Genomic DNA, 12,029 nt, shown 5'->3' with positions numbered 1-12,029 from the left:
TTTCACTCTCACCAATGTCACAGTAAGGTCGTATCGTAGCCAAAGGGTTGTGCCACGAGCATTTTTCATGTGGGCTCAAATCAGTTATGGGTATTTTGGTTGCCAAGAGATGTAGGCAAATTGTGGAGGAGATCAGAGGAGAGCCAGGGAGGCCATGGAGCAGAAGGAATTGACATTGAGAAAGCTTAAAAGGGCCAATATAGCTCAGCTAAGCAACATCAAAGGGCACCCAGGAATATTGGAAGGGTTTAATGCAGCAGCCAAAGGAGATATTGAGCAGAGTGCAAGAAGTTATAATTATTCAGTGAAATGAAACAAGCAGCCTGAGATCAGTAGCAGGAAGAAACTTTGGATAATGAAGTTTTTAGGGAGCTGTGGGTGGCCTTTGAGGGGTATTTGAGGGCTGTGTTACTAATTATCAGATATATTTGCATTTAAACACTGAAATGGGAGAAATCTCACATTTAGTGACGGGACAAGGGGGAATGGCTTGATGGGGAATGGATAGATAAGGTATTGGGATAATGGATGGATGGGATATTGGGCAGGAATTCATGGCTGTGAGGGTGGGTAGGCCCTGGCACAGGGTGCCCAGAGCAGCTGGGGCTGCCCCTGGATCCCTGGCAGTGCCCAAGGCCAGGCTGGACAGGGCTTGGAGCAGCCTGGGACAGTGGGAGGTGTCCCTGCCATGGCAGGGGTGGAATGGGTTGATCTCCAAGGTCCCTTCAACCCAAATTGTGTTGGTTCTATCAGTAACAGCAAGGCTGAAGATGGACCTTTTGGAGGAATTCTCTTCCAGCTGTGCTTTCCAGACTTAATGCTCCTTGTTCAAAGAGTTTAAAAATCAACTTGTACAATAATGGCCAGATTTTAAAAATAACCACCCAACACCTATTCCCCTGTCCATCCTGAGCTGAGACAAGTTCAGAACAGTGGGGGAAGTTCAATTTATCAAGGCAGGAGAGTTTGTAAAGGCAGAAACACAGGCAGTGCTTTGGTGCTGAGAGCTGAGCTGTGTGTTTGTGTGCAGGAGCTGCCCTGTACCGGCGCCTCAAGGAGTACCTGATGACTGAGGAGCAGCTCAAGGAGAATGGGTACCCCATGCCTCACCCTGAGAAGGCTGGACGGGCTGTGCTCTACACTGCAGAGGAGAAGAAAGTCACTGACTGTAAGTTCTGCTGCCTCTTTCCTTCTGCAGGGCTTGCTGGACACAGCAGGAGCTGCCCCTTGGTGCTGTTGGGATGGGGAGTGTGGCTGCAGAGCTCTGCTGCATGGAGAGTTTCTTTCTTCAGCTTTCACATCCTCAGAATGCTATTTTTGACCCAGAGTTTATAGTCTGTGAGGCTGAGGGAGGTTTCTAATTTCTAATTTCCAGGTAACAAGTGTCAGGATGAAAAGAAACAGCTTCACGTCGCACCAGGGGAGGTTTAGATTGGATATAAGGGAAAATTTCTCTGTGGAAAAGGTTGTGAAGCATTGAACAGGCTGCCCAGGGCAGTGGTGGAGTCATCATCCTGTAAATGTTGAAAAAATGTGTGGATGTGGCACAGGGGACACGGTTTAGTGGTGACCATGGTGGTGATGTTGATGGTTGGATTTGATCTTAAAGCTCTTTTCCAACCTCAGCAGTTCCAGGATTCTGTGCTGCCAAAGAACAGCAATTCACCAGTTGGGAAGAGGCTCCTGTTCTGCACTTGGTGACCCTCCCCTCTCCCAGGGGAAGGATTTTTTTCTGTCTCAGTCTGTGTGAGCTGCTGTTCTGGTGGGATAAGGACTGACACAGGGCCAGGCTGGCTTTGCAGTGGGTCCTGCTCTGCTGCTCTGGATTGCAGAGTTTTCTGTTGATCTCATGGCACTGCTGGGCCAAACACTTCCCCAGAGCCCTTTGTGCAGTGATCATAAAATCACAAAACAGTTTGGATTGGAAGGGACTTAAAGCCCATCTCATTCCACTCCCTGGAACACCTTCCACCAGACTGGGTTGCTCCAAACCACATCCAACCTAGCCTTGAACCCACAGGTTGGGTCAACCCACAGGATGGGGTCTTCCTCTGAATTTTCTGAACTCATGGCAAGATTTCTGTTCCTCAGTCCCTGCCTAAAGCAGGCTCTGCTGCAGCAGGATAAAATCCAGACTGGTGGTTTCTGTTGAGGTGCTTTGCCACGCTCTCCTGAGCATGTGTGTGGAGAGACCTCACTAAAGTGTGTTAAGTGCTCATCCATGTTAACACCTTGTGCCTACATTTGTCCTGTGGTTGCTGAAGCAACCTGGGCAAAAGCTCTCTTGCATTAACACTGTCAAGTGCTGTATTTGTGAGAGCCCTTTTTTCCCAGAAACCAGCCAGCTCCTTGATAACCTGAGCCCATGTTCCTGGTTTTGTTCCTGTAGTTTCCTGCAGATGCTGCAGAATCTTTGAATTTCTCCTTGTTTAACTAAAGCTGTTGCTGCCACTGTGACCAATTGGGCAGAGCTGGGAATGTGCTAACAGCTTTAATGCTCACACAAAAATGGAATTTTGGTGGAATCATGGAATTGCATGGAGATCTCAAGGATGATAGCTCCTTCCCAGTGGCTTTTTGCATCTCCCTTCCCCAAATTTTGGGCAGTAAAGGCTAAGGTGGTAGGAGGGAGCAGTTGCAGACTGCCAGGCCCTGACCCGAGTGCTCCTGCTGGAAAATCCTGACAGAAAACTGTGCCCTAGAAGGGCTAAAATGTCATTTGGAAGTGACAAGGCACAGATCCCCTGGAAACCAGGTTTCATTAGCTCTGGTGTCCAAAGAATGACTTATTTATCCTGTTCTTAAAATAACTGTGTTAGACTCCAACGTAATTTGCTGTGCATGGAGAAACAATGCAGCAAACCTTGCTGGAACTGGGGGCAGCTTATGTGAACCAAAGCCACTGGAGAGTCTTTGTGTTTGCCTCTGGGGGGGCAGATTTCAGAGGGATTTCTGTGCTTTCATAGAAGTTTGCAACAATATTTGGAATAGTTTATAACAGAAAACATCATTTCACAGCATTTCGGGCTGAGTGATGGTGATTTACTCTGCTCTGGCCAGGTGAGGGCTAGGAAGGGCTGCTTGCAGTGACCTGGCTGTTGTTTGTCTCCTGTCCCCAAGCCTCGTGCAGGATCTGCTGTCGCTGTGGCACCGAGTACATGGTGTCAGCCTCGGGGAGCTGCATCCGCAGGGAGGAGTGCGTGCACCACTGGGGGCGGCTGCGCAAGCAGAGAGGTACAGACAGCCCTGTCATATTTTATTAAAAATTCCTTTGCCACCATTGCTTCTCCTGGGAAACTTCAGCTTCTCCATGTTTTGCTCCTCTGGAATGTGGTTTGGAGAATTGTTTACCCAGCATGTGAATTGTTTTTAATTAATGGCCAATCACAGCCAGCTGTGTTGGGCTCTCTGAGTCTGTCATGGTTTTTTGTTATCGTTCTTTGCTTGCCTTCTGATGTCTCCTTTCTCTTTCTTTAGTGTAGTTTTAGTATATCAATATAATATAATATAATATAATATAATATAATATAATATAATATAATATAATATAATATAATATAATATAATATAATATAATATAATATAGTATAATATAATATAGTATAATATAATATAATATAATATAATATAGTATAATATAATATAATATAATATAATATAATATAATATAATATAATATAATATAATATAATATAATATAATATAATATAATATAATATAATATAATATAATATAATATATAACATAACATAATATAACATAATATAGTAATATCATATAATATTGTAATATCATATAATATAATTTTATAATAATGCCATTTAATATAATATAATTTTGATATACTATATATTTCATATAATATAATTTTAATATAATTTTAGTATAATATTAATATAATAATATAATATAATCTAGTATAACATAATATAGTATAATATAATATAATATAATATAATATAATATAATATAATATAATATAATATAATATAATAATGTAATATGATAGAATTGTAAATAATATAATTTTATAATAATGCCATTTAATATAATATAATATAATTTTGATATATATTTCATATAATGTAATTTTAATATAATTTTAGTATAATTTTAATATAATATAATCTAGTATAACATAATATAGTGTAATATAGTATAGTATAATATAATATAATATAATATAATATAATATAATATAATATAATAATGTAATATAATATAATTTTATAATAATGCCATTTAATATAATATCATTTTAATATAATATATATTTAATATAATATATTTTAATATTTTAAAATATATTTTAATATAATAATGTAATATAACATAGTATAACATATAATATAATATAATATAATATAATATAATATAATATAATATAATATAATATAATATAATATAATATAATATAATATAATATAATATAATATAATATAATATAATATAATATAATATAATACTTCTGAGAACTTGGAGTCAATTCTCACCTTGTCCTGGGACCCACAACAACCCCACAGTAATTAATAACCACAGGTTGGTCCTGCTGCCCATGCTCCAGCCCCAAACACAGGCTCTTCCTCAGCTTTGAGCTTGATTTTGGGGCTTGTCACACCCCCAGGTGGTGGCAGTTCTGTGCCTGTCACTGCAATGACCTCACCAAGAGCTGCTGGGCTTGGCTGTCCTCAGAATGTGACACTGGGGCTGCAGCAGAGGGTTTCATCTTTCTTCAGAAAAGTAAAGGAAAAAACCTCCCTGTGCTTTTGGAAAAGAATCAGCCCTTTAAAAGGCTGACTGGGAGCACTAGAGGTCTGTCACTCCCAGGAGAGTTCACTGATCTTGGCTGAATTCATTTGCAGCAAGGCACTAACCTAGTTTGAGCTCTGCTCTGGTTTTCCATCACTGAGTGGCTTCTGGAGTTTGTCTGGCTGAGTACCAGAGACTTAAACTCTTTAGATTGCTGCCTCTGAATCCACAGTTATTTTCCCCCTGTGTTTGACACATTCTTGTCATGCTTATCCAGGGGATCTGCAGTGAAAGCTGAAGTTCAGGTCTCTTGTTAACAAGAATTTTCTCCTTGACCCTTCCTCTCTTTCTCTTTCAGTGCCAGGTGGGTGGGAAACTCACTACAGCTGCTGCTCTGGAGCTGTGGGGTCACCAGGCTGCCAGGTTGCTAAAGTAAGTGATGGAACAACACCTCTTTATTCTCTGTGACATTTGTGCCCTGCTCACAGTGGCAGTGGCTGGGAAGTCCTTGCTTAAGCCTTTAGAAGAACAATGGCTTCCCTTAAGGGGATAAAACAAGTGCAACTTAATTTTTTTTTTGCTCTGCAGTGGTAGGAAAATCCAGTATTTGACACTCAGCTGTCTGGAGTGGGCTGGGTTCATTTATCCTGATCATTTATCATCTGCTTGAGGGACATAGAAAAGCTCATGTTCTTCAGTGAATCACAGAAGGAATGAGAAATAAGGGATTTCCTTTAAAGCAGCAGTTTCATGGCCTTGGCAACAGTGCCAAACCCTTTTTCCCATCTTTTCCTTTCCAGATTCCCATTCTAAGATAACTTTATCCTGGTGGACAGATCTTTTCTCACAAGTTTTGTTGATTGTAATGAGGGGAAGAACCTTCCCAAGGAGCCTGTTGTAACTCCAAAATATCACAAAACTTCTTTTGAGGGAGCCCAGCACTAGAAAAAGAATGAAAAAGCTTCTCAGGTGTGGAGTTTGATGGAGCAGAGGGTCTGGGTACCTTTGCACAGGTGCTTTTTTCTTTCCCTTAGGCAGCAGGAGAGTTGGTGTGCCACCCCACATCCCCAGTCTGTCCTGTGCCTTTCTCCCAGGTCTCTGGGCATGTTTCTTGTCATTGTTTTAGGGGCATTTTTACATTTGGCAGCTGCCACACAAGGGGAGAACCAAAGGCTAGAGGTAGAAGGTGATTCTGGGCAAAATTCCAGGTTTGTTACAATTTATTTGTTTACACCATAAAAGCCTGCCCTGCACAGTTGGATTGGATGGCATCAGGTTATTACTTTTTGTTCTTTTCCACTTGAATTTAGGATTTTTAAAAAACCAGCTGCTCTGGGCACCCTGTGCCAGGGCCTGCCCACCCTCCCAGGGAACAATTCCTGATTCCCAATCTCCCACCCAGCCCTGCCCTCTGGCAGTGGGAGCCATTCCCTGTGTCCTGTCCTTCCATACCAGTATTAAAAAGTCTCTCTCCCTCCTTTTTATAAGCCCTCAGTTTTCACAGCACCTTTTGGTAGATTCAAGATTGAATCCACAGCCTGCTCACCATCAGAGCATGCAGTGAAATTTTTTGATATTAGGGTTTTAGGGAGCACAGAATCCTTCAGTTTTGAAGAAATGCTTTGAAAACAGAAAATATTTGTAATGAGACACCATTCTCAGTAACTGGAGCAGTAAGCTGGTCAGAAAACTTGTGTGTGTCCAAGCACAGGGCAGGGAAATCTTTGTTTAAGCTTTTAGCAGAACAGTGGCTTCCCTTAAATGTATAAATCAAGTACAACTTAAATTGTTTTGCCCTGCAGTGGTGGGAAAACCCAGAATTTGGCACTCAGCTGTGTGAGTGAGCTGGGTTTGCTGCAGTTAAGCAGGGAAGCAGGAGATGGCAGGAGGGAGCTGTGCTGCTCCAGGGAGCCTGCAGAGGCTGCTCTTTGTGCTTCCTCAAAAAACAGGAGCAACTTCCCTGCCCTCCTCCCAGCCAGGAAGATTTGGGCATTTTCATGACAACAAAAATACCTAATGGGGTTTTTTTTTTCACTCACAGCTCAGTTGTGTTGTATCACAGAGGGAGGGAAGGGCTGAAGCTGCCAGGGAGAAGTGTTTGGTGTCTCCTGGCTGCTGAGCTGCTCTCCCCAGTCCCTCAGCAGAGCAGTTCCATGCCATGGGTGCAGAGTGGACAAGTGCAGCTGTGATCCATGAGGCCTTTGAGCAGTGCTGGCTGTGGAATCTGGGAGAGATTGGCCTCAGTGTTGGCCCAGCTGCCTCATTAACTTCAGATGATGCAGTTCCTGTGCTCTGGCTGTACCTGCAGCAGTGACCTGTGAAGGAAAATATGCAAATCCTGCTTTGGTTTCCTCTCTGCCCACACATGGCAGCTTTACAAGGGCCTCAGTTCCTCCTCTCTCCAGCCTTTAGTCCTGGGACAAACCAGAACAGTTTCATTCTTTGTAGGGTGAAACCTTTGGGAAGCTCTGTGCTGTGCTGGGCACTGCTGAGGCCCCACCTCAAATCCAGGGCACAGTTTGGGCTCCTCATGACAAGAAGGATCTGAAGGGGCTGGAGCATGTCCAGAGATGGGAACAGAGCTGGGAAGGGTCTGGAGCCCCAGGAGAGGCTGAGGGAGCTGGGAAGGGGCTCAGCCTGGAGAAAAGGAGGCTCAGGGGAGATCTTGTGGCTCTGCACAGCTCCTGACAGGAGGGGACAGCCCAGGGAACAGGGACAGGAGGAGAGGGAACGGCCTCAGGATGTGCCAGGAGAGGTTTAGGTGGGATATTGGGAAAATTTCCTCACTGGAAGGTTTGTAAAGCATTGGAAGGGGCTGCCCAGGACAGTGGTGGAGTCACCATCCCTGGGAGTGTTCAGGAAGCTCGTGGGTGTGGCACTTGGGGACATGGTTTAGTGGTGACCATGGTGGGGCTGCTGGGTTGGCTTGATGACCCTGGGAGTCCTTTCCAGCCTTAAGGATTCAGTGATTCCTTGGTGTTGGATATGGCAAAGGAGGCTGTGCCCAGGTTGCTGTGGTTGTACACAGGTACATGGAGATTTAGGGACAGGCAAAACTTCAGCACAACAAAAACCCCACTGGGGAATAAGGGAGGGAGAGCATCACCTCTGGGTGTGGTGCAGCTTAGTTTTACCAAAACCATGTCAGCAGGCAAAAGGGCAGTCCCAGCTCTGCCTTGCCCTCTGTTACCTGTTCCTGCTTCCCCTTTAAGCTTCCTCCAGCTCAGATCCCCTGCTTGCCAGGAGGGTTTCAGGGTAACCAGTGGGATCTGAGCTGTGGAGGAGTGTGGGAGTACCTGTGTTGCAACAGCAGCTCAGTCATGCGCTGGCTAAAACCACTTGTGAAATCACTCACTGAGTTTTCCTGCTGGATCTTGTTGACCCTGGAGCTGGGAACAATGCAGAGTGCTTGGAAATGCCCATTATTGCCTCAAGTCCTGGTGGGCTGGAGCTGCTGTGGGTGTGGCTGGCTGGGTGTGGGTGCACACAGTCTTACCAGAGCTCAGTGCATCCCTCTGGGTGTCCAGAGTTGCTGAGGGCCCCATCAGGGGGCTCAGAGACCCTGGCACACAGCCCAGAGCACCTGGGGATTTGATTTTGACCCCTGGAGCAAGTTACCAGCTTTGTATGAGGACCTGAAAGTCACACAGCTTTGAATGGTGTAGTAACAAAATGATCACAGGATGAAAATGTAGATTTTAGGATTTTTGGTATGGGGGTTATGGGGACAAGATGGAGGAACTTGGGCATGTCCAGCCTTTCTCCTTCTTCTCTATCTCCATTTTCTACAGTGATGGTGGCACTTTGGGATTGGTTTAGAGTAGAAGTGCACTGTCTAACACAGGTGATAGGTATTGGGAATTAAGTGTAAATATGTTATATGTAGTTTGTGGTATAAAAGGACAACACAGAGAGTGCCTGTGGCTGCCCTGCTGAGCAGATCTCGGCTGGGCAGAAAGAAAATATTATAGATAAGAATTAATAAACAACTTCAAGACAGAAAAGTGAAGATCCAGACTCATTCTTCAGTCATGTGGGCTGAAGCAGAGACACCCTGCACATCTCAGGGCAGCAATTAACAACCAAAAACCCAAGAGAGTCTGGGTTTAGGATCCTGGCCTTGTCTTGGCCACAGGAACCAGGAGCTGGAGTTCCAGCAGAGCCAGGCCTCAGTGTGACCCTTCCTGACTAATTCTCCTCCAGATTGAAAGTTCCCTCTCCCCAGACATGTCCTGCTCCTGCATGTGCTGCCAGTACGATGCCACCAGCCCTGACGTGCCACTGGAATCAGGGCTGCCCATGGTGTGTTTGCTGTGGTTGTGAACTTCTCAAAACTTATACCTCATTAAGAAATCATTAAAACCCCGCTTTTGCTGAGGTGGAAGTTTGTTGCAGTGGGCTCTTTGGCTTTTTGTTCCCATGCTCACCAGCTGTCTCTCTTTTCCTCTCAGCAACACGTGCACGATGGGCGCAAGGAGAGCCTGGATGGTTTTGTCAAGACTTTTGAGAAGCTGCCCACAACTGATGGCTACCCTGGGATCTATGCCTTAGACTGTGAAATGGTGGGTCCAAAGCCAAAACAAAGCTTATTGGGGCTGCCTGAGGTGTGACACAAGTGGCTGGAGGGAAGCTGCTTGCTGACCTGATTCTCTCTGTTCTGAATATTGGTGCTGGAGGTGCAAATGAGCTCTTATTGATTGCTGTGTTTGGCTTGAGGGCTGTGCAGCCCTGGCAGGCTCTGACTGGCCCATGCTGGGCAGTGCTGCTGCCTGGCCTTGCTGCACCAAATGTTTTGGATTTTTTGGGGGTGTTTTGGCTTTTTTTTGGGCATTTTGGACATTTTGGGAGCTGCAGCCTTTGGCTGAGGGGCTCCACTGATCCCACACTGTTCTGGCCTGTGCCTTTCATCACATCTGCCCTGTTCTTGCAGTGCTACACTAAGCAAGGACTGGAGCTGACAAGAGTGACTGTGATCAACTCAGAGCTGAAGGTGGTGTATGACACCTTTGTCAAGCCAGACTCCAAGGTGGTGGATTACAACACCAGGTGAGGAGGGTCTGCCTTGGCACAGAGCTTTGTGCTCTCTCAGGAACTTGTTGAAACTCCACTGACCACCACTCCTTAAGGGCTTGAGGGGCTTTGAGGTGTTTCTTCAGGTGAAGGAACAGAACCTGTTCTGTGCTGTTGCTGTGCAGGTTCTCAGGTGTGACAGAAGAGGACCTGGAGAACACGAGCATCACCCTGCGAGATGTCCAAGCCGTCCTCCTGAACATGTTCAGTGCAGACACCATTCTGATAGGGCACAGCTTGGAAAGCGACTTATTTGCACTAAAGGTAACTTGGGCTCTCCCTCCACATCTCCCCGGGCTGCTTTCCCACCCTGGGGGGTGTTAGGTGGGATTTAGGAGCAGTTTATTTCCAAGGATCAGGGGGGTGGCCTCACCTCAGATCCTGTGTGCAGTTTTGGGCACCACAATATAAAAAAACCATGCACCCATTAGAGAGTGTCCAGAGGAGCTGTGAGGATGGGGAAGGGTCTGGAGGGGCCTCATAAGGAGCAGCTGAGGGCTCTTGGTTTGTTCAGCCTAGAGGAGACTGAGAGGAGACTCATTGTGGTCTTCTGCATCCTCATGGGGGAAGAGGAGGGGCAGGGGCTGATCTTTTCACTCTCATGACCAGACACAGGAGCCCAGCAAGGGCTGCAGCTGTGCCAGGCCTTGGCATGGAGCTCAGGGCAAGGTTCTGCCCCCCGAGGCTGCTGGGCACTGCCCAGGCTGCCCAGGGAATGGTGCCAAGGCTGCCAGAGCTGCAGGAGCTCCCAGGGCTGCTCAGGGTGGGGGTGTTGGGGTGGCTGTGCAGGGACAGGGGCTGGGATCAATGATCCCTGAGGGTCCCTTCCCACTGAGCACATTCCAGGATTCCGTGGTCTGTCCAGTCTCTGAGCCTGTGTGGAGCTGCCTGTGCTGGCAGTGCAGGCAGTGGGGTCGTGTCTGTCACTCCTGGTGTCACCTGAACTCTCAGTGGCTGCTGCTGCCCAGGGTGACAGAGCTGGACAGGGCTCTGAGCAGCCTGGGCTGCTGGAAGGTGGAACAGGATGGTCCCTAAGGTCTCTCCCAGCCCAAACTATTCCACGATTCTGTGACTGATCCCGAATAATTTGCCTCTCACCCCTGCCTGCTCTGTTCTCTGTCCTGTGCCAGCTTTTCTAGGAATTGTGGTGTTACTTTGGTGAAATTATTTTTACCTTTTACCTGTCCTGTTTCCTGCCTGGCCCTCAGCAGCCTGGTGTGCCCAGGGCCCTGCCAGGGTGTGTGTCCTGCACTGGGGGGTTTGTCCTGGCTCACCAGGAGAGCATGTGGCAGGCAGGAGCCAAGTCTTTGTGCTCACATGCCAGAACTGCCCTCAGCCATTCTTTGTCCCACACCTCTCCTGCTGAAGCCTCTGTGGCTGCCAGCTCCTAGGGCTGGGCTGGCTTGGAAGCAGGAGCTTTTAATGCCTGTAAAACACTTTACCTCTCCGTGGCACCCTTTATCCCAGCCTTGGAGAGGCTTCATCATAATCAGAAAGACATTATTTCCAGTTAGATCAGCTCGAGATGACTGCCTTGGCCTCTTAGAGGCTTGATTTTCTCTCAGCACCACAGCTGCTGCCAAGAGGAGGAGCCCAGAGCAGTGTGGGGTGTCACAGCAGAATGGCCCAGGGCTGTGGCACTAAAGCCATATCTCACTAATGGCTGTGGCAACTTCCAAGTGCTGATGGCATTTCAAGTTTTATTTAAGGCTTTATTATCCTGTTTCCTCACTCTTCCTGATCTACATAAGTAATTACCAGTGTGTCTGGGAGGGTGCCAGGGCTGAGTGCAGGCCAGGGGAGATTATCCATAACATTGGCAGTTTTATATTCTGAGGAGAGGAGCAGGTTGTTCCTGTTGAAGTGCAGTTGTGGAGCTGTTCCTGATGGAGTTATGGGTTGTCCTGCAGCATGAGCTGGTGCCTGGGGGCAGAGAGGAGAGGGGATTATCAGGGTCCTGTTGGAGTTATCCCTGTTGGGACAGGACACAGGTTTATCTCTTAGGCCCTGCCCTTCACTGCTGTGCTCAGGATGTGGGATTGCCCTCACCCACATTCCTCCAGCTCCCACTGAATGCAGCTCATGACAGCAGAGAATTCATCTTGTTTTAACCTGAGAGGAAGAAATCAGTGTTAAAAAAGGCAAAGCCAGCCTGCCCTGTGATTATGGACTTTTCAGGTGGGGCCTTTTGGCTGTCCCCAGCCCCCTTG

At 46.5% G+C, this 12,029-nt stretch overlaps 1 protein-coding gene across 1 annotated transcript in view; it reads left to right on the top strand.

The window, feature by feature from the left end:
• The window catches only part of REXO1 (RNA exonuclease 1 homolog), a 54,066-nt gene that overhangs the window by 36,075 nt on the left and 5,962 nt on the right, over positions 1-12,029 (top strand). Inside the window, exons 9-14 of the mRNA XM_058040640.1 lie at positions 1,031-1,168; positions 3,121-3,234; positions 5,108-5,181; positions 9,201-9,311; positions 9,680-9,795; positions 9,945-10,083. Of these exons, the coding sequence (XP_057896623.1) occupies positions 1,031-1,168; positions 3,121-3,234; positions 5,108-5,181; positions 9,201-9,311; positions 9,680-9,795; positions 9,945-10,083 (692 nt within the window). The remainder of the gene's footprint in view (positions 1-1,030; positions 1,169-3,120; positions 3,235-5,107; positions 5,182-9,200; positions 9,312-9,679; positions 9,796-9,944; positions 10,084-12,029) is intronic.

Source organism: Melospiza georgiana, chromosome 26, assembly GCF_028018845.1.
Source record: "Melospiza georgiana isolate bMelGeo1 chromosome 26, bMelGeo1.pri, whole genome shotgun sequence".
Lineage (NCBI taxonomy): Eukaryota > Metazoa > Chordata > Aves > Passeriformes > Passerellidae > Melospiza > Melospiza georgiana.
Note: the sequence above shows the minus strand (reverse complement) of the source record. Positions and strands in the feature narration are given on the sequence as shown.